Source organism: Parasteatoda tepidariorum, chromosome 1 (genome assembly GCF_982258835.1).
Source record: "Parasteatoda tepidariorum strain Cologne lab strain chromosome 1, Ptep-v5.0, whole genome shotgun sequence".
In the NCBI taxonomy this organism is placed as follows: Eukaryota; Metazoa; Arthropoda; class Arachnida; order Araneae; family Theridiidae; genus Parasteatoda; species Parasteatoda tepidariorum.
The window spans coordinates 48,517,065-48,543,828 of NC_141755.1; the positions used below are offsets into that span (position 1 = coordinate 48,517,065).

General features: G+C 32.7%; 1 protein-coding gene across 2 annotated transcripts; it reads left to right on the top strand.

The window, feature by feature from the left end:
- On the top strand, positions 1-26,764 carry LOC107440404 (uncharacterized). Of its 2 annotated transcripts, none has more exons than XM_087163155.1 (8): positions 1-123; positions 3,148-3,373; positions 8,882-9,108; positions 10,579-10,888; positions 12,978-13,072; positions 21,800-21,848; positions 24,317-24,484; positions 26,029-26,764. In XM_087163155.1, exons 1-8 carry the CDS (start codon positions 97-99, stop codon positions 26,553-26,555), a joined length of 1,629 nt encoding a protein of 542 aa, XP_087019281.1. In that variant the 5' UTR covers positions 1-96; the 3' UTR covers positions 26,556-26,764. The 2 variants fall into 2 exon arrangements, with proteins under 2 accessions (XP_087019281.1, XP_087019290.1); XM_087163164.1 differs by having other exon boundaries at positions 26,047-26,764.

Consider the following 26,764-nt stretch of genomic DNA (forward strand, 5'->3'; position numbering starts at 1 on the left):
ATCAGTTGTTAGGTCAAATGAAAAATCATTTCGGTATTTTTTAGTGTTCTAAACAGAGTTTATAAATCCGAAAGTTAATAAGGAGTAGAAGAAAATATGAATTCTTCAATGGAAATTGATAAAGTAAGACTATAGATTTTTGCATACTTTAAAACTGTTATTTCATTAACGCATTTTAAGTATATTGCGTTTGATCTGCGAATATTAAATGACTCTTTAACTAAATTCACCGTAACCCTATTAAAAAGGATTTTTAACGCATTTAAAATAAATTGATTATGATATTTAAATGCTTTCTAAATTAGCAGAATACTTGTACATTTTGGTGGTATCGGAACTTTTCGGTTAGCCGGGCGAAAGAAAATTCAACTATTTATATTTATCTTTTATTTTATTTAATTGTTTCATTTAATTTTTTTGTCTTCAAAAATCTAAATAAAATTTTAAAAAATGAAAGAAAAAAAAGTTGGTGATAGTCTAAAATCCTTGGCGATTTTTCGTTTGCAACCTGCTAATTGCTAAGTACCGCGGTTTCTGCTGTATGTTCTGCTGTATGTAAATTTTCTCTATATACATATAAATTTGAAGTTCATTAACTTGATCAATTCTTATATGGTTTTTATATTGATAAATATTGACTAAGTAAATTGAATAACACATGTTTTTGCTTAGTACCATCTACAATGTAACAGAGAAAGAGGTAAATAAAAACTTGTTGAGCTAAATATTTATAAATTGCGTACTGTTATCAAGCCTTATACTATAAGCCCTTTTCTATTTTCTTTGATCGCTTTAGAAATGTGACAGAAAAATAAACATTGTAGTATATTTTTTAATAAATTTAACATTGTTCTACACCGTTTTTAGTTTAGTGCCAATCGGATAAAATGTTTTTTTTTTCTTCTAAATTTTAGATATTTTAATATTTTTAAATTATAATGCTATTTGATAGTTATTGTAGTTTGTTAATAAATATAATACTAATTATATTGCTAAATAGAACACCATGAAAAGAACGCCAAGTAACTAAATATGCATGATATTCTGTAATCATTGCTTTTAGAACAAATTTTTAAAATCATTGTTAGAAAGAAGTAAAAATAGTAAACACATTAGGTGGTTGCCAATTAATATTTAAATTAGGAAAAATGCCTGCGTAAGCTTTCGCATGAATAGTGAGAAGTTTAATTTCCTTACAAACCTTGGAGACGTTTCTACTAAGCTTTCCAACTTCTTTCTTACTCTTTAGAAATAAAACAGGTTTCAATGATTTCAATCTCAGTTTCCTCAGTCTTGATTCCTTGGATTTTTAATGGGAGTTCCGTTTTTCTTCGTCTAAATAATAATTGTGACACTTAATATACTTGTTTTTTTCATTCTATATTTAACAAGGATATGGAAATTAAATAAGGGTAGTGATTGCAAAATATCTTGCATGCTAACAATGTTAATTTTATTTACGACTGGGCTAAGCTATTATTTTGCTTCTCAAATAATTTTAAATAAACTCGTATTTAAAAATTATCCCCATGTTAAGGCGGCCAAGGATGGATGCATCTTATCTAGTGCATCGTTCATGCAAAACAAATCAGACACCCCCCCCCCTTAAATGACTTTCTAAACATACAGAGAAAACAACCCTTTTCATAGTATAAAAATATTGATTAAGTTAAATAGCAATATGTTTGCTTTTATAATTACTTACCACGAAAAGTCAATGAATTTTTCAACATCAAAATTTTACATTTTTACATATAAAAAAAATTGGCAAAAATTACATGTTTTTTTTTTTTTTTTTTTGTCAAAAATGTGTTAAATTAAATAATACAGTGAAAACTCTCGGGAGCGACCACTCTCTGTTCCACAGGAAAATGGTCTTTGAAGGTTGGTCGTTCTTAGGGGTTACCTTCATTGACTTCAAAATGTTATCAAAGGTACATGATTTATCGCAAGCAATTTTAACTTTACTCAGTGTCATTTTCTCTGTAAAAATGCCGCTTGTGTTGTCCTCATGAATATCGGATCCATGAATAAAATTTAGCGTGTATAACAATGATCATTACTTACTGAATGATGTAAAAAATGACCTACTGATATAACTGTGAGCAAATAAAATACCAATTATGAATGATAGAACTATTTTAAATAAATAAAAAATTATGTTTTTTGTTTAAAATTGTATTTAATTTTATATCGTAAAAATTATTTAGCTTCAAAAAATGAGAAAAGGTTTGTTAATTTGAGATGCTTAGTTTTTTCTCTAAAATAATTTTTTTTCTATTTCAACTTTCAATTCTAAAAATAAATCATTGTTGGCATCGTCTTTAATGCGCTCTGACAGCAACATGAGGTTGTCGATAGATAATTCTCTAGGTAGAGATAATTCTGTAGATAAGAACCACTCACAAATATTTTGAACACATTTAAATCAACTTATTTATTTTGTTAATATTGTTTGTCCTGCATTGGACAGATCATAACTGCTCCCTGTAGAACACCGAAGTTAAGCAGCGCTGGCGGCGGTCAGTAAGCGGGGGTGACCACTTTGATCAGCCTGCGGAGGGACAGAGGGTGCGCGATATTGGTCCTCCTTAAACTGTTCTACCGTAAAGGGCTCGACTTCTCACGCAGGTCGTCGGGCTACCAAAGCAGGGTAGCCATCCCCTCTGGAGAGGATCAAAATTACGATGACCTTCAGATCATCTTCAGAGATGTTTCCCAGACAGTCCCAATATCCTATTGTGCAGTTCCAGTGCAATGTAAATAAGGTACCTACCTACCAAAAATATGCGATGTAATAAGGTACCTACCTCAATATTATTTGTTTTGATATTTCTTCGTGTTTCTTTATTTGACTTTTTCCGCATAAGGTACCTACCTCAATATTGTTTGTTTTGATATTTCTTCGTGTTTCCTTATTTGACTTTTTCCGCATTTGGTGCAGAGGTTTGCCCGGTCGCTGGGAGAATTTTTGATGGTCTCTCCTAAAGGTTTTCTTCAACTTTAAATCTATGAAATAATTCCTTGCCGTCTAAATGTGGTCGCAAATAGAGGTGGTCGCTACACAGAGGTGGTCTTTCCGGGAGGTTTCATTGTGGTAATGAAATACGAAATTACTTTTTGTGAAAGCGTAAATTATTTTTCTAGAGTAAAAGTTTGCGTTTACCAACAAAAAAAGAAGAAATTACACACCATCGGAAGGTCTTGGGTGAAAACAGTAAGAGCGAGGAATTATCGTCGCCGAAGTTGAAAAACTCTTTCAAAGTTCAACTACAGCAAAATGTATCAGCAGAAACCAGCGGGAAATTCCATCATATAGATAGTGATTCCTCTTTTTCTAAAGATTTGGGAGATGAGAAAGAAAATTTTCCAGGTAACTATCGCTCATTTTTACTCAACATTTATTAACTAAATAACGAAAGTGTATGATTTATTTAACTTTTTTTAATGGAATCTATTTTTGAATAGACTTTTGAAATAGGTATAGCATTTTTCATGTCAAAAACACTAAAATAGTGTCACTTTGTACTGCAATGTGCGAAAATTAAAGACTAAAGCAAATTAATATTATATAGCTAAGCTAAGCAAATTAATATTATATAGCTAAATAAGAATAAATTAAGATTTTTTCAAATAAATTGAGATTTAATTACCAGTTTTTTTTAGTTTTGAGTGGATGCAGGTCAGCCGACAAAAATGACAATGCAAATTTTAATCATTTCTTGACCGCTAATTGACCGTTTCTTTATCCCCAAATATATTTTTAACCGAAATTCCAAACAAACTGGAGCTTTGTGCATGGAAAAAATTGCAATAAGTTTCAAAATCCTCTAACCTATACAAGTAGAATGTACTACCATATTATCACCAGTAGGAATTCGATGTAAAGGAATTTCAAACCAATATCCAACTAGCTAGTGTGTCCGAATTTTAACTGGAACTCTGCGCTATGAAATACAAAGTTTCAACCATTTTATGATCGTCACAATCAGAATTTATAACGCGTTTTATAGTCAATCAATTTTGAAGATCTAGCAAGAGTGCTTACATTTCAGCTATGCCTAATGTTAATACAAAATTACAATTGTGCCCTAAATGGTATAAGCAAAATTTAGCGATTTCTTTCTGACATAAAATAACAAACGAAGAAGCAAAGCTGAAACGAGAAAATAAAATAATTTATGTTTTTAAAGTAGACTTAAACAGAGAAAATTATTTATCATAACTTGAATTTTGGCGAAAAATAAACATTAAAATAAAAAAAGGATTGTTTAAAGATTAAACAAAAAATTTTCTCCCATCATGTTTTTTTTTCTATAAGAAATTATGAGCTTTTTGTTTTTGTTTTAGGTCCGGAAAAAATAAATGTTATTTTCTCCTGTTAAGCCTTTTTGAAAAACGTAGTGCTTACAGATTTCATTTTATTTCATTATTTTCCTCGTAAACCATTCTTTTGAATTTACACTGGTGTGCAAAACTTAAGCAACAAGTGGTTTTTCGGCCACAGCTCCCCAACAAAGTATAAGATAGGCATGAAATTGCAGTATAATATGCACGTAATTCAGTAGAAAGATTATTTGTATGCAAATTTTAGAAATAAAACGTCGTAGGTGATGTAAGTATATGTAAACCTTGTGGGTCGGTGCGCACAGGTCAAAGTTGTGACAAAAGGATGAAGAGCACCGTAATTAAAGACATTCGCTGCAACTGCAAGTGATTTGTTTTGCGAAACATGTCTTCAAGAAATCATTTAGACGACTTTACTCGAGGAAGAATGATTGGGAAGCTTGAGGAGGGGCGTAGTGTGACCAGTGTCGCCGAAGAGTTCGGGATCAACAAAAGTGTTGTTTCTCGTGCTTGGAATGGCTTTAAAACTACTGGAGGGTTGGTGGTGGCCATCCAAGGAAAACAACACCAAAAGATGACCGTTACATTGTCCTCCAGGCAAAAAGAAACCGTTTTCAGTCAGCGAGCGCTATATCTCAGCAACTGTACACAGCCACAGGACGACAAGTATCAAGATTTACAGTGGCCAGACGCCTCCCCAAAGGTGGCTTATTTGCTAGACGGCCTGAACGCTGCATACCTTTAAAAGTTAGCCATCGGCGGCACCGTTTAGAGTGGTGCAGGGAACACGAAACCTGGACACCTCATCAATGGAGTCAGGTCCTCTTCACAGATGAGAGTCGTTTTAGTGCTACAAGCGATTCTCAACGTCAGTTGATCGGGAGAGAGGTTGGAGCTCGATTTCATCCCAATAACATCGCGGAAAGAGATCGTTACTGTGGTCCTGGAGTTGTCGTCTGGGGTGGCATTATGTTGAACGGGTGGACTGAGCTTCAGATCTTCGACCGAGGTTCTGTAACTGGATACAGCTACTGCAATGAGGTAATCCTACCCCATGTGCGTCTGTTCCGAGGGTCCATTGGACCAGACTTCATTTTTATGGATGACAATGCCCGGCCACACCGTTCTGCTAATGTTCAAGAGCTACTGGAAAGTGAAGATATCACACGAATGGATTAGCCAGCTTACTCTCCAGATCTAAATCCCATATAGCATGTGTGGGATGCATTAGGGAGACGTCTTGCGACACGACATTATCCTCCTGGTAACACCCATCAACTGAAAGATGCGTTAAAGGAGGAATGGAGACGTTTACCCCAAGAATTCCTGGATAATCTGGTGCTTAGCATGGAGAGACGATGCCAAGCAACAATTACAGTAAGGGGAGGGCATATCCCATACTAGGGAACATCTGCCAGTTGTACTCACGCTTCTTCAGGCAATCATGTGTAACGCCACTATATGTCAAATAAGGCCTTTTTTTGTTCCATACCCTACTTTAAGCTTCATATTCATTTCTGCGCCATTATTCTTTTACCATCGTTTAAGTACAAAATAATGTACATCGTATTCAGATTTCATGTCAATCGGATGATTTCTTGTAGAGCTATGACAAAAAACGCACTTGTTGCTTAAGTTTTGCACACCAGTGTATTAAAAAACTTTCTTTTGGGATTGAAGTACAATTGAAGTCTATAGCCATAATATTTCTCTGAGAAGTTCACTGTTCAGAAAAACGCTAATTTTGTGTAGCAGCATATATAGCAATATTTCGACAGAATAAGATGGCCAATTTTACCGAATTACTTGAGCATGATACAAAATGCTGCTCTTATGAGCCTTACCAGTTGTTAAAACATCTCTCTTTAAGGGGCAAAGGAAGTGTATTGTTTCTTTGTATTAAGCGTCTGCATCATCGAATGAGTCTCATTCAAATTAAACTACCTTTTAGTAATATAAAAGAGTAAAAAATCTATTCTTCTCTCTCTTTCTCTATCTATCTTGAGTGTTTTTTGCATGTTTTATAATAAAATCAATATTCTTAAACTACTACGAAATTGATAAACTGATAATGGTTTTTTGCAGCGAAATCCCATAAAGTTCCATCTTCTCTCGTACAGACACTCTTTAAACAATTTGATTACTTGCAATTTTTCAGGATTCAAAATTAGTTTAATAACCATTTTTTAAAAGTATAATATTTTTGAATTTATGTTTTAGTAACTAATTTAATACCAGTTAATTTGGCCGAATTAGTTTTATAGAAATTTTTTTTGCCAAGTTTGAAAAATCACTAACTAGATTATTTATTAAAATATTTATTTTATATTTGATAAATGCAAAATAATTGTGAAATAAATACTGTATGGGAAATGTAGACGAAAAAAAAATTGGATTAATATGCCTTTAGTAAATATGTACAGATATATATGCAGGGTGTTTCATATTGAATGGGAGAAAAAGAATAGCGCAGTGTGACTGCCGTAATGGATTTATTCAGCCGAAACAAATTTATTCTGCAACTAAATTTATACAAGTTTTATTCGGCAACAGGGAAAAATCATCGAATGACGAACTCGCTGCTAGAAGAGCTGCTAAACAAAATGCCGTCCATGCAGAAGAAAGTGTACTGCGTTGTCGAATATGCCAAAACCTCCTCGGTAACTGTGGTGCAAAGACATTTTCGCACAAAATTTCGTAAAGAACCACCGCATCGGCATACCATAAGCAGGTGGGTGAAGCAGTTTCAGGATACTGGCTGCTTATGCAAGAACAAAAGCCCAGGACGGAAAGAGACAAAACCCGAAGTGGTTGAAAGAATTCGTGATTCGTTTTTACGGAGTCCCTCAAAATCAACGCGACGTGCAGAACTGGCTGTCCCTCACACAATTGTGTGGCGGAAGCGTTTCCAATTCAAGCTGTACAGATATCAGATGATCCAGGCTTTAAAACCTACTGACGAACCGTTGCGTAAGAATTTCTGTGTGAAACTTCAAGAAAAACTCGACTTGAATGGTTTCAAGAACACATTGGTGTTTATCGATGAAGACACGTTCCACTTATGTGGCAAAGTTAATCGCCATAATTTGCGATTTTGGAGCCCGGAAAATGCCCATGTAATATTAGAACATCAGCGTGATTCTCCCAAGGTGAACGTTTTCTGCGCTTTATCAAACAGTTGTGTTTTTGGTCCATTTTTCTTTGCTGAAAAATCAATTAATGGGGACATTTACCAAGACATGCTCTCTTAAGGTCTGGTTTCTTAGGACAAGCGCCTTATCTGGGCGTCAGCGGAAAGTTGACGTAGAGCTGACGCCAAAAAAATGCTTTTTTGTTAGCTCAGCGTGAGCAGTCGGTCCAACGCAGACATTATCTCTCATTGCGCATGCGTTAATAACGTAAACAAATATTTATTTTGAATTTATATTGATTTTGTTATTGTCGACCAGTGTTTTAGAGAGCAAATAATGACTTTGTCCAAGAAAAAACATATTATAGCTGAGCTAAATGAAGAGTGCTATGTTTAATGAAGAAGCTATGTTTAATGTCAAAATCAATGTCTTGGCTGATTTCAATGTACTGTTGGATGTTGTCCGCCATTGCTTCTGTGGTTAACGTCACGTTGTAATCCAACTGCAGTTGAGTTGGACGGCAATTGTAGTTCAAGATGAGCGTTCGATGACGTATACTATCAAACTCACAAATGGACCAATCAAAGGTTAGCGCTGATTTCCAGCTGACGGCGTCCTGTCCTAAGAAACCAGGCCTTTAGTGGTTGCTCCCCCAGCTGCAGGAAGCTGTTCCTGATTTAATTTTGCGGCAAGATGGTGCTCCCCCACATTGGAATAACAACGTACGTGAGTTCCTGAACGAACGTCTACCCCATCACTGGATTAACCGTGCTGGGCCACAGGATTTGACATGTCTTCATTGGCCGCCGAGATCACCAGATCTAACGCCGTGTGATTTTTTCTTTGGGGTTTCTTTAAAGACAAGTTGTTTGTGCCTCCCCTTCCTCAGGACTTAGAGGAACTGAAGAAGCGGATAACTCCAGTGTTGAACTCCATCACAGGGGATATGCTATCACGAGTGTGGCAGGAGCTTGATTACCGTGCAGACATTTGTGGTGTCACCGGAGGGGCACAAATTGAACACCTGTGGAAACTTGAATAAATGTAGCTTTGAGGTAAATTTGAATTTTCTAAATACATTAATTATAACGTTTACAATCATGTTTTCCTTTTGTCCCATTCAATATGAAACACCCTGTATATATATATATATATATATATATATATATATATATATATATATATATATATATATATATATATATATATATATATATATATATATATTCTAAACAATTCTATCTTAGGCTAATTATTCTTTATTCAGAAATATCGCATTAAATTATACCAAAAGATGTGTCCTGAGGAAGACTTTTGGTTTTTTCCCAGTAATAGTTTTCGATTTTATATTATTTTATTATTATTATTTGTGTTTATATATATATATATATATATTAATGCAGCACCGTGTGCCAAGAAGATGAGGTACAAAAAGAACAAAGTTGCGGCGAATGTGAAAGAAGACATTCACCATAATACTCGAGATATTGAAAAGGGCCCACTCCGAAATTATTCAAAAACTGAGCTCAAGAGAGAGAAAGAACACCAGTTATTGAATGTTCTTGATTCAAATATAGCAGAATGTAAACAAAGGAAAAACACGACAAATGTAAAAAATGCTACTCAAAAGGTAAGTAGCCGAATCTGGAATGTTCTTAAGGCTTTAAACTTTTCACATCTGAATTATGGTGATTGCTCCAGTTTTAATAAGTATTAAATATGCTAATATAGGTACAAAGTATTATGTTAGTATATTTAGTACCTATTAAAACTACAGTAACTCCGAGTAGTTTTATTATAGATATTGAAGCTGTTTTTTACGGCCCGTTTCGAAATAGAAATCGTATGATTGTTGTAAATTTGGGCTATGAGTTATGCCAAATTATATTGAATATAGTTAATCTTTATTTTGATGGAAGAAACTATTAAAACTATGCTTTATTTCATCTAATTACGTAAAGCCATTTAATATAAATTCCATTCAATGCTATAAATTTCCATTCAAGCAAGTGAATAAAGAGAATTTCTCAATGGAAAAGTTTCTATTTTCAACGTGAATTCTTAATAAACTAATAAACAACTGGACGGAATCTTGAACTTGCTAACAGCAACTACCAAAGAGTTTATATTTTCTAAAACAAATTTATTTAGATAAACTAGCCGTTTATTAAAACGCTATGGACTGCACAGTGACAAAGAAATGACAACAAATCGCCTAATGACGAAGATACGATATTTAAATTTTTTTCAAATAAATTAACAACCTAATGACAAATCTCCTGGTGACGAAGCTTGGCCACTTTGTCCCAGTTACGTTAGATGCTGATTTTAACTAACAGATATGTTAACAGCGTTACAAAATAGAAACTCGAAATTAAAAATTAAAGAACTGTTTCAAAAATTCCCTATAAAATAGTTCTCTCAAAAATTGTGTCTCTTTTTTACCTTTCATTTAAGCCATTCACTGCACAACTCGATTAACTCTACTTTTTGAAATATATTAAGTTGAAGTGTCCAATATCTAACATTAGTAATAGTTTTTTTTTTTTTTTTTTTGCACAAACAAAGAACAAATTTCACAAATTATAAAGAGTTACATCGTTGAAGGAAAAAAATTTTATAAAGAGATTTAAATCATAAAAGAAATTTGAGAAATAATGTATATTTTCATTTTTTACTTTTTGCATTATGAAATTAGTCAATGTGTGCAGTGATCAGATCAATTGCTTTTGTTATTGTTATTATTATTTTACGAAATAAGGCTTAATTTTTGCGGGACTTGCAATTTTCACAACAATAGTTTGTAAGTTGTATAAAATTTAAAAACTTATTTTACTGGTTTCTTACAAATTTTTTTGCAGGTTTTGTACAGGTTATAGAAAACATAAATAGAATTTTTTTTCAAAACATTAACATATAAGCAAAATTTTTAACAATCTATTTATTTGACTTGGATATGTTATTTTAAATTACAAAAATATTAAAATTTAACTGCTTAAAAAATCACTTCTCCGCGTAAACATTTTAGCGTAATTTTCATTTTCCTAGTTTTTGGCTCCATGAAGTTTGGCTCAAATTGAATGAAACTTTTATGTTGCAGGATATTAAAACTTCAACCAGTTTACTAAAAAATGGCAATCTAACAACTAGTAATACGGATTCCTTATCACATGAGTTGAAAGATATGATTTTGAAACAAAAATCTAAGAAAATTCGCCGTCCACCAAATGCTTTTATGCTTTTCGCTAAAGAAAAGAGACGCCAAATTCAAGGCGAAAATGCTGGCATGTCTAACAAGACAGTGAGTGCCCGTTTAGGCAAAATGTGGAAAGATTTACCGAGCGAAGAAATGACAAAATATTATCAACAAGCAAAAGCGTTAGAGAAATTTCACAAGGAAACCTTTCCAGGTATTTTATTGCAGAACTTGTATTTAATGTATATTTTATTTAATACGCGCTATTTTGATTGTAAAATGCCATAGGTTAATTGAAAATGACTTTAATGCTTTAAACTGTTTAATTTGTAACTAGATTTCCAATCTTGCAAATGAAACGAGTTACGCGGAAAAATAAACAATTGCAAAAGTAATATTTACCAGGAGCATATTCTTATCAAAAAGTAAGAATATTGAGGGCGCAAAATAAGTATTGTTGTTATAAGGGTTATTTCCTAACCCTTATAATAAACCTTTTTAGGGTTTATGAATTAAAAGATAATTTAATAATAAAATTTGTAAATGTATGATTTACCATTGTATATTATTTCTAAAGAAATTCATGCATACTTTGTATTAGCATGGTTTTTCGAGGTTCTATTTCTTCGGAAAATGACAAAGCCACAGTTTAAGTGCTTTACGCTTGAAGCAAAACTTGAAGCAATTTTAAAATCTCTATGCCATTTTGCTGCTCTAGACTTTAAAACAGACAAATAACTAAAGTAATCAAAAAAATTATTAAACTTCTTCAAAAATTGCCAATTTGGTGACATTTTTCTTCCCAGATAAAAAGTACAAAATAAATTACTAATTCCCATTTTTGCAAATTCTTATACACTCAGATAATACAGCATTGACGTTTTGCAGCATTTTCAGAATAATCAATTGCAAAGTTTACAATTTATCACAAAGTTATAAAAGTGATACTTAACAAGAACACATTCATATAAAAAATTAAGAGTAGTGAAGCAGTAGAATAAGCATTATTATAAGGCTTATTTCACTGAATGAAGAACAAAAAAAAAGTTTTTGTTGTTTCCACACAAGTGTTGTTAATGATGAATGTGATGATGACATTTTTTAGACACAAAGGTAATACTTTTTCAATATTTTGCGATGTTAATATTTATGGAAATGATGTATAAGAATACACTCACTCTTCTTACAGACACTAAATCGATTACGTTGCATAAATTTGGTTTTAGTTTTAGCATCGCAATTTATTCCTCAGAAAAGATAAAGGTATTTGCTTAATAGCTATAGCTTTACCATTTTGAAAAGATTCTGGGAAGAACCCGAACTTTGCAAACTTTATATTAAAGAAAACATCAAACTAGAGTAGATGTATGCGATATTAAATGTTATGAATGTACTATAGTGCATAAAGAAACTTTTCTGGTATAATTACCGCGCTTGCATGGGGATGGCACTTCCGGTAAAAAATAACCATAATTCTTGTAGTAAAACCAAAATAATTTAAGCCATTAATTTTGGTAATTTTCCCGTTTTTATGGTAATTGTGGTTTTCAATATTACAGTTCTTTTAAATACATATTTTGTAAAAATTTAACCTGAAAAATAAATATAGTCGACTAAATGATTTTTATGTCGTTCTCTTAGGTATTTTGATAAAATTATTACATTTTCCAACATTTATTCCCAAATAGCATAGCAATAAAGCCATATTTTATTGCAAATTTTACCTAAAGTCATTACCCAAAGGCTTCGGTGCTTGTGTTCCCATAGAACCAAAAAAACGGCAAATTTGACCATATTCTGGTAGTTTTGACCACATTTTTTTCCCTCAGAGCAAACGGTTATACATTTTTTATGTAGGCTGACGTATTCTCTCAAAAACAATAAAAGCAATAGATTAGTTGAATCATAGATTTGCACTCAAAATGTCAATCTATGAAAAATTATCGTAAATGGTATTATAAAGCCAAGTAATTCTGAAAAGAATCATGAACTAAATGCACCGATTATGTTTAGCTTTTGGTATGCCTCTTTGACCAGAAACCGATTTTTCGTCAATTTGATAGCAACATTAAAACGTAATGTTTTTGTCATTTTTAAGATATTTTCCGAATAAACTTGTGAACTAATGATTGAAGCATTTAAATGTGTTCATTCTTGAGAAAACGCAAAACTCTTTGCACAACTGATCATAATTTTAGTATCATTTTGTTGTCCTTATTATGGAATACTGATAATAAAAAATTCTGCAAAATTTGCTTTTTGTTTACTTTTTATTGTATTTCTCCAAATTCGTTCTGTTTCAGATTATAGTTATAGTCCTTTCTTAGCGAGAAAGAACAAAGAACAGAAGAGTTCGAGAAAAAAGATTTCTGAAAACGCAGTTACGAACGCAGTTAAAGTAAGTTTGCGACTTAAATTAAGTTTTCAAAAACATACTTATGCGGGAAAAATATAGCTTTGTTTTGTTAAAGCGTCTGGGTATTTACTGTCAAGCTCATGAAATCAATTAAATTATGTAGCATCATCAGAGAAAAATGAGTCTCAGATGAAGACTAAACGCGTTTAATAAATTAAAAAATGCACATATAGCATTCACCATGAAATATTATTACCAGGACCAAGAATTATTATTACTAGTGTGACGTGTGGTGCTTAGGGGGGAATTAAAACCAACGGCTAGCTAACTTTTATTTTATTTTAAACAACATTATTATAGTTAGCACTCAACACATTCACAAACAAAACATATATGAAGAAGAAAATAAGGAGCTCTGCATGGCAGGCTTTCTATCGTTCGTTCACACTCTCTCACTCTCTCTCTCTGTCTCTGAGTTTTTTATCTAGTTTCTCACTAGGGGGCGTTACTAGTTCCAGTTTCTCCACAGACTCCCCCTCTGGCTCTGATGACGTCTCGATGAGGAGCCAGGATATCTTTCCTGGGACGTCCCCTTCTTTTTATAGGAGCGACAGGTCCTCTAGTGTCTCTTTCTACTTCGGGTTCTACATACGGTTTTAAAGATGACACATGATAAGTTCCCAGAGTTTGGTCTGGACTGGCCGGATCGGCAATGTCATAAGTTGTTGGGGATCGGTTAGTAAGAACTACGTAAGGTCCTTCTCTTCTAGGCATAAACTTTCTACTTTTCTTATTTTTACTAATTGGGTGGATGTTTACCCAAACTTTGTCACCAGGTTGGAAGTACAGTGGTCGTTGACGACGATCAAAATTTGTTTTCCGTTGATCCTGTTTGGATTCGACTCGTTCTTTGATCTGAGCTGTTAGACGTGCAAACCTTTTTAGGTATGGTGTTATTTCAGGCACAAAGTTACTATTTTCAATGACAGCTTTAACATCATGATTAACGTCATCTGTGGTTCGGAGTTCCCTTCCAAACTGTAAATAGGCGGCGGTGTGTCCTGTTGTATCACATTTTGTTGTGTTCATGGCGAAACGTATCATGGCTAATTTTTCTTCCCACGTATCATGTGAGTCACCAACAAGAATGGCTAGTCTCGGCTTGAGATCTCTGTTTTTCCTTTCAGAAGGATTTGCTCGAGGGTGATAGACAGGTGTCAGGTCTTGCTTAATATCAAGTAAATCGCAAGTTTGTTGCATAACAGCACTAACAAATTGCGTACCGTTATCGCTGATCAACCTCCTGGGTAAACCGTAACGCAAGTAAACTTCTTCTATTAATGTTTTAGCACAATTTACAGCTGTGGCTTCCTGTAGAGCAAAGAGTTCCACCCATTTTGTACTGGTATCTTCAATTAAAAAGATCCATCTTTTTCCTGTAGGAGTTTCTGGAAGTGGACCAAAAAGATCGATTGCAAGAGTCTCAAACCTTTGAGTGTAAATTGGTGTTCTAAGTAATCCAGCTGGTTTTTGGTTCGTAGGTTTGTATCGATTGCATTCTGCACAGGTTTTGATGTACTCATAGATGTACTGTCTCATTCCAGAGAAATAGTATCTAGAAGCGATCTTGTTGTAAGTGCGTTCTACACCATAATGTCCAGCTGTTGGAGAGTCATGGTACTCCTGCAATACTCTTTGACGTTCATGAATGGGAACTACGAGTTGAGCATCGTCCGACTCAGTTTCAGGTGAATAGCGGTATAGGATACCCTCATTCATTATGTATCCTCGACTGATAAAGTTGGCAAAATTTTCGTCTTTTTCATTACTTTCAAGACAGTCAATGATTTTCTTTGTTTCTGCGTCTGCCAGTTGTTCTTTTCGGATATCGCTTGATTTTCTTGTAGGCATATTGATGGATACAGCTTGCATTTCACAGTTTGGATCTTCATATGGATATATCGACCTAGAGAGCAGGTCAGCAACTACATTAGCTTTTCCTGGAGTATATACAATCTTCAGATTGAAGGATTGTATTTTTAAAGCCCATCTTGCTAAGCGTCCAGATGGTGTCTTAATGCTCAGAAGCCATTTAAGTGGTTGATGGTCTGAAGCAATAATAATCTCTTGATGTTCGATGTAACCTCGAAACTTCTCTAAGGCCCAAACTACAGCCAATGCTTCACGTTCAGTAGTTGAATAGTTGCGCTCTGCTGGGATCAACAGACGACTGGCATACTCGATAACATGCTCTTCTGAACCATCTCCTTGGAGAAGTACTGCACCGAGGGCGTAGTTACTTGCATCTGTGCTTATTATAAAAGGCTTAGATCCATCAGGTTGCTTTAAAATAGGAGCTGTTGTTAAGCGTTCTTTTAAAATTTCAAAAGCTTCTTGTTGTTCAGGTCCCCAGGACCAGTCTACTCTCTTCTTAGTTAGATTGCTAAGTGGTCGTGCTATATCTGCAAAGTTTGGAACATATCTTCTAAACCAAGAGCAAGTCTGCAAGAAAGACAAGAGTTCTTTCACATTAGTTGGAACTGGAATTCTTTGGATGGCAGCAATTTTCTCAGCATCAGCTTCAATTCCATCTCTCGTAATCCAGAAGCCTAGGTATTTTACTCGATCACAAGAAAAATGACATTTTTCTCTATTTGCATGAAGTTTAAATAAAGAAAGTCTTTCAAAAACAGTTTTCAAGTCTTTCATGTGTTTTTCAAATGTTTCCGATAGGATGAAAATGTCATCCAGGTATGAGAGTGCAAAAACATCTTTGAGGCCACTTCGGAATTTGTCTATTAATCTCTGAAATGTGGCAGGTGCATTTCTCAAACCAAAAGGCATGCGCTTAAAACGATAGATGCCAAATGGACAAATAAAAGCAGTTTTATCCATGTCAGATTCATCCATTTGCACTTGATGATAGCCAGATTGTAAGTCTATTGTTGACATGAATGATGTTGGCGTAGCTTCATTCAAAAGATCGTCCATGCGTGGTAATGGATAAGTGTCCGGTTTTGTTACAGCATTGAGGCCTCTGTAGTCAACGCATAATCTGTATTTCCCGTTGGGTTTAGCAACAAGCACTACCGGAGCAGCATAAGAGGATTCACATTCTTCAATAATGTTCTTTTCTAAAAGTTCCTCAATTTGTTCTTTCAAAATTTCTTTTTTGGCCGGCGACATACGATACGGAGGAACCGATACAGGAAAATTATTTACAGTATCTATTCTGTGCTTCAAGAAAGGAGTAGGCTCTCCCCCTGGTTCAAAGCAGGTAATATGTTCTTGAAGTAAGCAATTCAATTTTTCTCGTTGTTCCTGGGTCAGATGTTTCCCTTCATCATCTCTCAAGTAGACATTAGTGGGAGGTTCAGGTATGATTGTCGATTCAAAAGTTTTTGGAGTTTCTTTCTTTTCAACAGGCTTCACGTAGAAAAAATATTGTTTTTGTGGATCTTCACTGAAGTGCCAGGTTCCTTTTTGAACATCAAGCACAATACCAGCTGCATGGAGAAAATCTCTCCCTAATAGGGTATTGTTCCCTTTAGCATCGGGCAGAACGAGAAGTTCAGTAGATACTGTTTTACCTTCTATGCACAGGTTGACGACAGTTTTCAGAGCAACTATCGAGTGAAGTTTTCCATCAGCGAGAGTCAAGGAAATCTTTTTGTCCTCAAAAACAACTCCGTGATTTCGTAAAAAGTGGTATAACTTTTCTCCTGCTATAGAGTGTGAAGCACCTGTATCGGCACATACAGCAATCTTTTCTCCAAAAAGTTCGAAAATTATTAAACTCGAGAGATTTAAATTTTTTCCATTTGTAAATAAGTTCATACAATTAACATTACTATCTTCAGGTTTAGCTCTTGTACAAGTAGGGCACTTGGATTTCACTATTCCTGGCATTCCACATCCGAAACATTGAAGTGGCACTCTTCCTTCGAATCTGGAAGCAGAATTTCGAGATACTGGCGTCCTTGGTTGACGACTTTGAACATTTTCATGTCTGGTTACGTCAGAACCAAACTTTCTATCTGAAGTGGTTCTTCTATTTTCTTCTCTAGGATATGCTTTCTTTTGAGTTGGAGTCACTTGTTTCTTCACTACATGACGTATATTCTCGTATGTATCCAATTTTTCGGCTAATTCTAAAGGATTGACACAATTTGCCCATGAATCTATGAAATGTTCCTTGATATCTGGAGGAGTTTTCCTTTTAATCTGATCAGTAATTATTAAATTTTTGAGTTGATCGAATGTGGTAATATTCAGTTCCTTTGTCCATCCTTCGAAATAAGAAGCCAGTTCGAAGAAGTAATCCCTCCATGTCGTATCAGGACTCTTTCTATGTTGGGAGAATAGTTGTCTAAATTTATCAGCAGTGACTCGGAATCTCTTCAGTAGCATTTCCTTCACTTTATGATAATCCTTAGCATCCTGTTCGTCTTCTCTGGCAAGTAACTGTGCTATGTCAGCTGGTAAAGAGCCAATGAGATATGGTATCCAAGATGATTCTGGAAGATTCATAAACTTCAACTGCCTTTCAAAAGTTATTAAGAACAATCCTATTTCATCGTCTTTAGGATTAAATTTTGGAATGATTCTGCTAAGTTCATATTTTGGGTCATTTGTGGAAACAGAAACAACAGCATTTGAGATCTTTTGCGTTTCGAGCTGGATTTTCAATTTTTCAAGTTCATATTGCCGTTCTTTTTCTAACCGAATTTGTTCATCTACTTGGGCTTTAAGAAGTCTTTCTGCTTCAACTTCTTTCTCCCTAGATATTCTTCCATCCTCAGCTTTCTGTTCTTCTTTAAGGCGATCTTCGATAATAATAGTGAGCATATTTTTCACTAGCTCTTCCTCGTAATTCTCACTTTTAAGAATTAATTCTCGAAGATTAATTACTTTTAAATTATCGGACACAGTCAGACCAAGCTCTGAGGCAAGAAGTCGCAAGTCTTCTTTTTTTCCTTTTCCAAGAAATGCCATTTCAGATGATGATTCAGAACCAAAGAAAGGGTTACGTTTGGCGCAAAAATGTTAACTAAAATTGTTCGATTCTTAAATTGTTCAAACCTAATTTAACAGTCTTAGTTCGATAAGTAATTAATTATTTGAAAAAAATCACCACCTTAATTTTTTTCTCTCAAATATGAAATCTAAACAGTTAGAACCATAAACATTTAAAATCAATATTAACAATAATGATATAAATTCTATAAATACTAATGATTTTTTTTGTTGTTGTTAAACACTCAATTAATTAATTATAAGCTTGATGAAAACACTTATAAAAATAATGAACATAATTGAAAATTTGCAACAACTTATCACATAAAACCTTATTGAGAATTGTATTACCATAAAATTGAAGCTTTATACACCCTTCAAATTTGCAATAAAATATATTCAATATTTTGCAGAAAAGCAGATTCAACGCTTAATAATTAAACTTCTAAGTGACAAAAATAATTTGCTTTTTCATTAAAAGGCCATATCTTTTCACCATAGAAAATAAGATATTTTCTAAAATAATATTCTGAATGTTTGCTAAATCGTTAGTATCATTAATAGCACATAAATCACAATTATGTGAGCAAAAAGAAACAAATATTACTCATATAGCAGTTCTTCACAACTTTACTTTGACTTCTTTTTTTTTTTATTAATCATAAAACAGAATGCCAAATATAAAATCAGAAAACATATAAAACTGTACTGATACATAATTAAATATTCAATAAACCATAAGGAGATGATTTCATTTAAACATCTACCATCATTAAAAGCAGTTAGTTATACAATGTTTCAGAATTACTAATTCCAAAGTCATAAATAACTCTTTAAAGTCTAAACATTTCTTCAGCTAAGAAACGAATTAATCAATCACTTCCGCTTTCGGGAAATAAGTTTCACTTTGTATGCTTATAACTTTCTTTTTAAAATCTTTAAAAAGCAATAGATTTTAGAATTAACTACAACTTTTTTATACAGATATAAACACAGTAAATATATATTTTCATTGATTAAAAATAAATTTTCTTAAGATTAGGATAATCTTTATACATTAAAACATAATAAATTGATCAGGTTGATCAAAATGTTTTGAAATGACCAGGACGGTCTCTGAACGAACGATAATATTAAAAGTTTTAACCGGGATGGTTAAAATCTATATTTATTTATGATCAGGATTGATCAAATTTATATTTAATAAACTAAATATAAAAACTACTTATCGTCTTGGATTGACGCATCTATTCATCGGGCCGCTCGTTGGGTTGCCAATTTGTGACGTGTGGTGCTTAGGGGGGAATTAAAACCAACGGCTAGCTAACTTTTATTTTATTTTAAACAACATTATTATAGTTAGCACTCAACACATTCACAAACAAAACATATATGAAGAAGAAAATAAGGAGCTCTGCATGGCAGGCTTTCTATCGTTCGTTCACACTCTCTCACTCTCTCTCTCTGTCTCTGAGTTTTTTATCTAGTTTCTCACTAGGGGGCGTTACTAGTTCCAGTTTCTCCACACTAACCACTTTTGGCGAACAGCTTAGTCACCTTTCAAAATTATCTTGTACAACATGAAAACTTAAACCTTAATGTAGCCGAATGCACAGCAATGTTGTTAAATGCAGATGCATTTAACAACATCAAGTGTGGTATCGAATTGCAGATTTGTTGACGCTGCAGAAGATTTTTATATTTGGCGTATGAACTAATACTAAATAAAGAAGTAAAGCAAAATAATTAAAGTTTCATACTTTGTTAAACATCATATTTTTATAAGCATATACTATGACTTTATATACAGGAGCATCGTACATTTCATCAATTTTGTGAAAGAAAACCTGAAAGAGCAAGCGTCTAGAGAATTTTTTTCACTTTCATTTAAATTACTTTCTCTTAATACAAAATTTTATTTTATTTTATAGTAAGCACGCGTAATAGTATATAATAATAGAATACATGCAGAATAATGTTAATAACAAAATATGTGCGTATAATGGATTTTTATGCAACAATCAAATTTTCAGTTTGGTTTTTAAAGTAGACGCTTATGTATTTTACGAAGCTTGTGTTTCAAGTGCAGCAATATGGTGATTGCGTAATATGGAGATTGGTGCATGTTAAATCTGCCGCGTCGCAAAGTCCTTCATGTTTCCATAACAAATCATACCTCTGTGAGCTGAAATGAAGATTGATCATTCTGTGCTTCTGGTCAAAATTATGATATGTGGATGAATAAATGGATGTATGAATGGGTCCACTCTATAAATGGACTTTGACGTGTATGTGAAGTTGAAGTCATATTCTTGGCCATAGAGCGCGCCACTGAAAAACAAGAAACACACCCTTTGCCTTAAATTCACTAGGTTTCAACAAACAGGCTTGCTGGTACTGGCAAGTGGCATTAGAAACAACAACTTTCTTTAAATATTTAAAAGTTTTTATGTTGTTATTATTTGATAGATTTGTTCTTACTAATATGTGCACATGATGATTGCTTAGATGTGCATATGATGTGCTAATATGTGCATATGATGATGCCATCTGTCGATATCTTCCACAACATTTTAGGTGATTATTTATCCTTTATCATTTTGAACGATAGAAGAGATGAATGATTTCCCACTATCGTGTTTTTTTACTTTATTTCAAACCCGACGTTGAACAGCCGACCCAATTCTAAGTTTACGACTATCAATGTTTAACTCCATGCCCTTTTAAGTTTGAATTTAATCCAGAAGACAAAGGAACTCCGGCCTTCGTGGAGGAAGTTAGCCTTCGTGGAGGACTTTTTGATGGAACTGGTCCGTACTTGCGTAATATGAAGTGAAAAATCACAAAAACTTCCCGCGGTTAGTCCGACTACAAGGGGATTCTAACCCATGATCCGCCTGCTACTGAGGATATTTCCGTCAGAAGTGTGGTTGATTCGACCCGGAAGCAGAATTCGTATCGACCAGCCATCGTTGGGATCCTCATTTTGAGACACGCTTTCCATCTCCTGAGCTACATAGCTCGGATTTGAATATTGTAAATAACGGTAATGTGGCTTTGAAATTATTCAGTACAATGCAATAGTTATTTTTTATATGCTTTTTCACCCATGTTAGCTCCGTACATCTACCCCTTCTCATTTATCATTATTTTGTTTTTTCTACGACTGTTTATAAAATATTAATTATTATAATTTTATCGAAGCACATTTTCTTAACAATTTCATCGCTAAGGACGAGATATATCGTCTTCCATGGGAAGTCTCAGTGCGCTAGCGACGCGATGCCTCATCTTCTTTTCTTTTTATTTTAGATCTGAAAATGGAACTCGTAGCGCAGAGGGTAGGAAAAGGCCGCGCTATTTCCGTGATTAAAGTGTTAGGATGTTAATAATAAGGAAATTAACGGACAAATAGATTTAAAAAATAACTATACTTAAAATAAAATAAAAATATCGTAGGAATTGTAAGTGAATTCTGATCTAGGTATAAAAAATTAAGTAAATAAAAAAAAAATTTCGTTAGTGATTATAGCATTATTGTTAAGTTTGATGAATATCCATATATTTAAGGATGAAAAGTAATAATAAGGTAAAAAAGTTTTAGTTTGGTAAAAAATTTTTTTTGACTGTATAACTAAGTATGAATTGACCAATACACATGTATATGCACCAATATTATTTATGTTTGCTGCATAACTTACTTAAATTTACTGTTTATACTTTTTCGCAAAGATTTTACTTTTTTCATTATAGGCAAAAAAATCATTGATATTTAATGCAACGGAACAAGCAGATAAAAATGGTAAATTTTTTTCCTACTATATTTAAAAACGTAAGAATTTATAAAGTCATTAATTATGAAATTGTAAATGACGTTGCTTAGCATTTATTTCCTCGACAATACGGAAAATTTTACGAATTCTAAATTTCGAAAATTACTTTTAACATATTACTTATGTTGTGTGGGTAAAAATTAAAGTATAAAACACTATCTATAAATCAAATATGAAATCTCTCTGATTTGAGCCTACTAAGAATTAGGAAGTCATTTTTAACGTAACTAATTCTGCAAAATAAAAATGGTAACTTGATGTAGAAAATATCTTTAGTAATTTATAACGCCGAAGAAAGTGTAGAGGTTATGCCTAATTTTATAAAGAGAGAAAAATTGTATTTTAGAGGAAAAAGCTTTATGTGTAATTCATAGGAAAACATTGCATTTAATTAATATAATAGCTGTCGCTTCGAAGAAAATTGTATAAAATATTATATACTGTTCTGGGTATCAAAATGCTTAGTTTAAATGCTAAATAAATTTAAGTAAATCATAAAATGCTTTAATTATAAGATTTAAAGAGCAATTGTAGTCAAAACTGTGTCTAATTAAAATGTGAATTGAATCTTTTCTGAAAACCAAACTCTGACTTTATCATAGACAAAATCATAGAAGTGTACTAATAAAACTATTAAGAAAATGTTATTTTTCGATTATTTATTTCAAATGATATATTTCTCATTATGTATGATTAGAATTAAAAGTATTTAGTATAAAACGGCATTTTATATTGTAATCTAACAGTGAAAGAAAACAAATTGCATCGATATTTTGAAAAATTTTGGAATTGTGCAGAACCAGTGGGCTTGCAAACAATATCTCGTGCTCTCACTGTCTCATATGTAAATACATTATTAAGAGAAGATTCATTAGTGAATATTCAAGAAATGAAAAAACTGTTAAAATGAAATATTAAATTCATTTACATTACCTCTTTAATTAACTTCGCAAGTTAACTAAATAAACGTGCTTTAGACGTTTAAGACTTAAAAGATAATTTAATAATAAAATATTTAAGTATATAAATAATAATTAAAAATATATAATTTACCATTGTATATCATTTGAAGAGAAACACATGCAGCTTTCTTATTAACATGGTTTATCAAGGTTCTATTGCTAGGTAAAATAAAAGCACCACAGTATCAGTGCCTTACGCTTGAAGTAAAACTTGAAGCAATTTTGAACTGTATATGCCAGTGGTTGCCAACTGGCGGCCAGCGGGCCACATTCGGCCCGCGAAGCCTTTTTTTGTGGCCCGCGAACTAAAGTATATTAGTTGTTCTTTTATTGCGGACAATTTTTGTAGAAAATCTGTATGGGTTTAAAATACTTTTCCTTCGTTAAAAAAAAAACCTAATTTCTTCGTTTCTGTGAAATTTAACATACCAACGGTACAAAAAAATTTATTTATCAGGTAACAATCTAATTCTTATTTCAATTTGTAATTCAATAATTTTGTTTTGTACAACTTGGTAAAAATCTGACAGTAATATTTAATGTTCCTTCAAACATACAAGAGTCCTACATAAAATTTTGATAAAGTTGCGGCCCGCCATTTGACTGGTGTTTTTAATTGCGGCCCCCGGCCTCGTGTAAGTTGGAAACCCCTGGTATATGCTATCTTGTTGGGAAGAATTTTCTAGACTTTGAAATAGAAAAATAACTAAAATATTCTAAAAAATTATTAAACATTTTTAAAAATTATCAATTTGACGACATTTTTCCTCCTAAATAAAAATTATCAAAATGCCTAATTCCCATTTTTTACAAACATTTTTAAAACCAGATTATGCAGCATTTGGGGAAAGTTTTTAAATATTAAAAAATAGACCATGAAAGCTTTTTATTTTCTCAAAATTGATTGTGGCTTTTATCCATATTGAAATCCTGCATCATTTTCCAAATAAGCATAGAAGGCGCTAGCTAAAGACAGGCTAAACTTGATCTAACAATCGTGAGCAACTTTTGTAAACATTAGTTATGGAAATAGCATATTATTTGCAAAAACGTCTCACCTCACTCGACTATAATAGAGCCTTCTAAAAACAGACTCCTAACTCCTTAAAAATTTCTATCTTCAACTCCACCATGTATATTTTTCTCGTTATCAACCAATGGACGGCTAATGGATTTTGAAATGTATTTGCACTTTTTATATTTTTTAGTATGTTGGAAATGGCACGCATTAAATTTTTTTTTGTCTGAAAGTGGCACTCGTCCTCAAGAGGTTAGCCATTCCTGAACTAGAAAATCGAATGAGAGATCTAGTCTCTGGACAGCTACAGCTTTTAATACTTGTTAAATTGGCATTAAGAATATAACTTTCAGATATTAGCAATGCATCTATTTGTCAATAAAAGACTCAAGAGCTTTTCTTGTAATTCCTTAATTAATATTTAAATATTAGATGTATTAATACGCTTGTTTTTTAGTGGTTTCAGAAAATCACAAAGAAGAGGAAAAGGCCAATTTTAGAGGTTGTGCATTTTTGCCCTATTCTGGTTTGATGTATGATTCTCAATTCTATCCGCAATCGAATACAAGTCATCTACCTAGCCGTGAAGGTTGCTGCAATCCTTTCTGTACTAAACAGATTCACAGTAAGTTTGTATATTGGTGCTCCGTATTCACTGCTCCTAATATATATATTTTTAGAATCCTAGGAAAAAATGAAGTTAAGAATCTTATATATTTTTTTTTAAATACGAAGTTAAAAAGTATGCCACATGAAAGTATTTCAACGCTGAAAAAACAAAATGTGTAATGAATAACTATTGAAGAAGGTGAACTGCAAGGACGTGGATAAACAATAAAACCTGTTTGATTGTCAGATCAAACATGGACTCTTAGCTTTTTAAAAATACTTTTTTTGTTTAGATTCCAATTATTTACAAAGTTATAGCAGTTTTCGTGTAAGGTGATAACAGTGGATAGACTAAGGATTTTAAGACTTTAAACAAGTTTATCTCAAAATCTGATTTTTTCACATTTTTCACTTTTTTAATAACGATATTTAATTCTTTTAAAAAAACACAATTGTCTGCAATTTTTTATGAGTGTTTATAATTATAGAACACATGTTTTAAACTGCAGACTGAGAGAAAAAAGTTTAATTTCATTTTTATATGTTTGATTTTATCAAAAATTAATAATTAAAAGTAACTAGAAATATTACCATATAATTAATAATTTAAATAAATAGCTTATTTTATTTTTCAAAAAATAAGCTGAACTTTTTAAACTATTACAATTATAATTAAACCTTTGTTTTCGCTGCACATTTAATTTACATGAAATAATACACTGAAATAATTTCTGGCATTGCAACTCTTTATCCATTAAAATTTGAATGTAGCCATATATGTTAAGATAAATTTATTTTTCTGAGAACCAGACGTCTTCTTTACATTTCTAGATGAAAATTGGGTTATAAAATGCGTAATTTAAATGCTTTGATGAACTTCCATTTGCACGCTTTCGTTGCCGGTAGAAGCTTATAAATTAATTTCACTAATTTATAAGCTCTTACCGCATATAAATCCTCTAATTCCTATCCTATAGAAATAAAACAGTTGGCGGGCGAGATATTGAAAGTACTTATTCATTTTATCTTCGGTGAGATAACCTTTTCCCTATATTGAATTTCAAAGTGGGTAAAAGAAATAAGATTTAAAAGAGAAAATAAAAATTTTCAACTGTAGCACAGTGTAAAGTAGGTAATTGGTAAAATGAGGTAAAAGAACCAGTATTCTGAGTGCCAGTACTTTTTACCGTAAAATCCATTTTTATCGCACAAATTACGAAACTAAAAATCTGATATACTGTAATTTTTACAGTAATAATTACCGCAAAATCACCGAATCATTCTAATTAAATAAATATTACTGTAAAACTCACGTTACAATATTTTACGGTAAAAATGCATTTTACGGATGATGCAGTGAAAGTGTTAGTACTTTATTCCGTAATTTGATCCAGACTTTTATGCAGTGCACACAAAAAGGCTTAAAATAATAAAAATGATAACAAAATTTTACATTTAGTAACTATTTAAAAAATAAGTACTTTTTGTAAATATTTTTACTATCTATTATTTATGCATGTTTTTTCTTGCAGTAAATATAATCAAACTTTCATTTATTAGTTTGTCGAAAATTTTCAGAATGCCGAAACTACAATTCCACGAATATAAACCCATATCATTCATCAATGGAAAACTTTGGACCGCCCAATGTGACCTCAAGCACTAATCCATGTAATTGTTCTGGTACATTTGCACATCCATTTTACCCATCTTATTGGAGACCATGGATGATGTGGCCGAGTGGATGCTGCCATCCCCTTTCAAGGCCGGTTCCAAAGGAATTCCTCGACCACTGGATGCAACCATCTGCATTTCCAGCAACAAATCCAAGACCTCTTACTGATGTCCACGAGAATCAAGAACAAGAGAAAGGATTGAAAAATGTTATCCGTGTAGCTCCACGCGACGAAGAAACAGTTCATCAACCACCTAGATCATCAACCAATCAATGTCCAAGTCGGAATGATGGTGAACTGAATGATAATAAAGAGAACCTGATTTCAAATAACAATCTTGATGATTCCGATGATGAGAATAGGCTTATTATTGTCGATGACCTCAGTGATGAGGAGATAACAGTCGATTGAAAAGATATGGACTAATAATTGTTAGTAAAAGACAGAATATTGAAGATAGTTGGAAAAAGATGACTCATATCTAAATTTTGTAACAAAGATTTTTTTAAAAATGTTTTTGAACTGTGTATCATCGAAATAATGCATACTGTTTGATATTTTAAAAGTGATACATGCACTATTTATTGCTGAAATAAATTTCTAAAAACGATTAAAAAAAA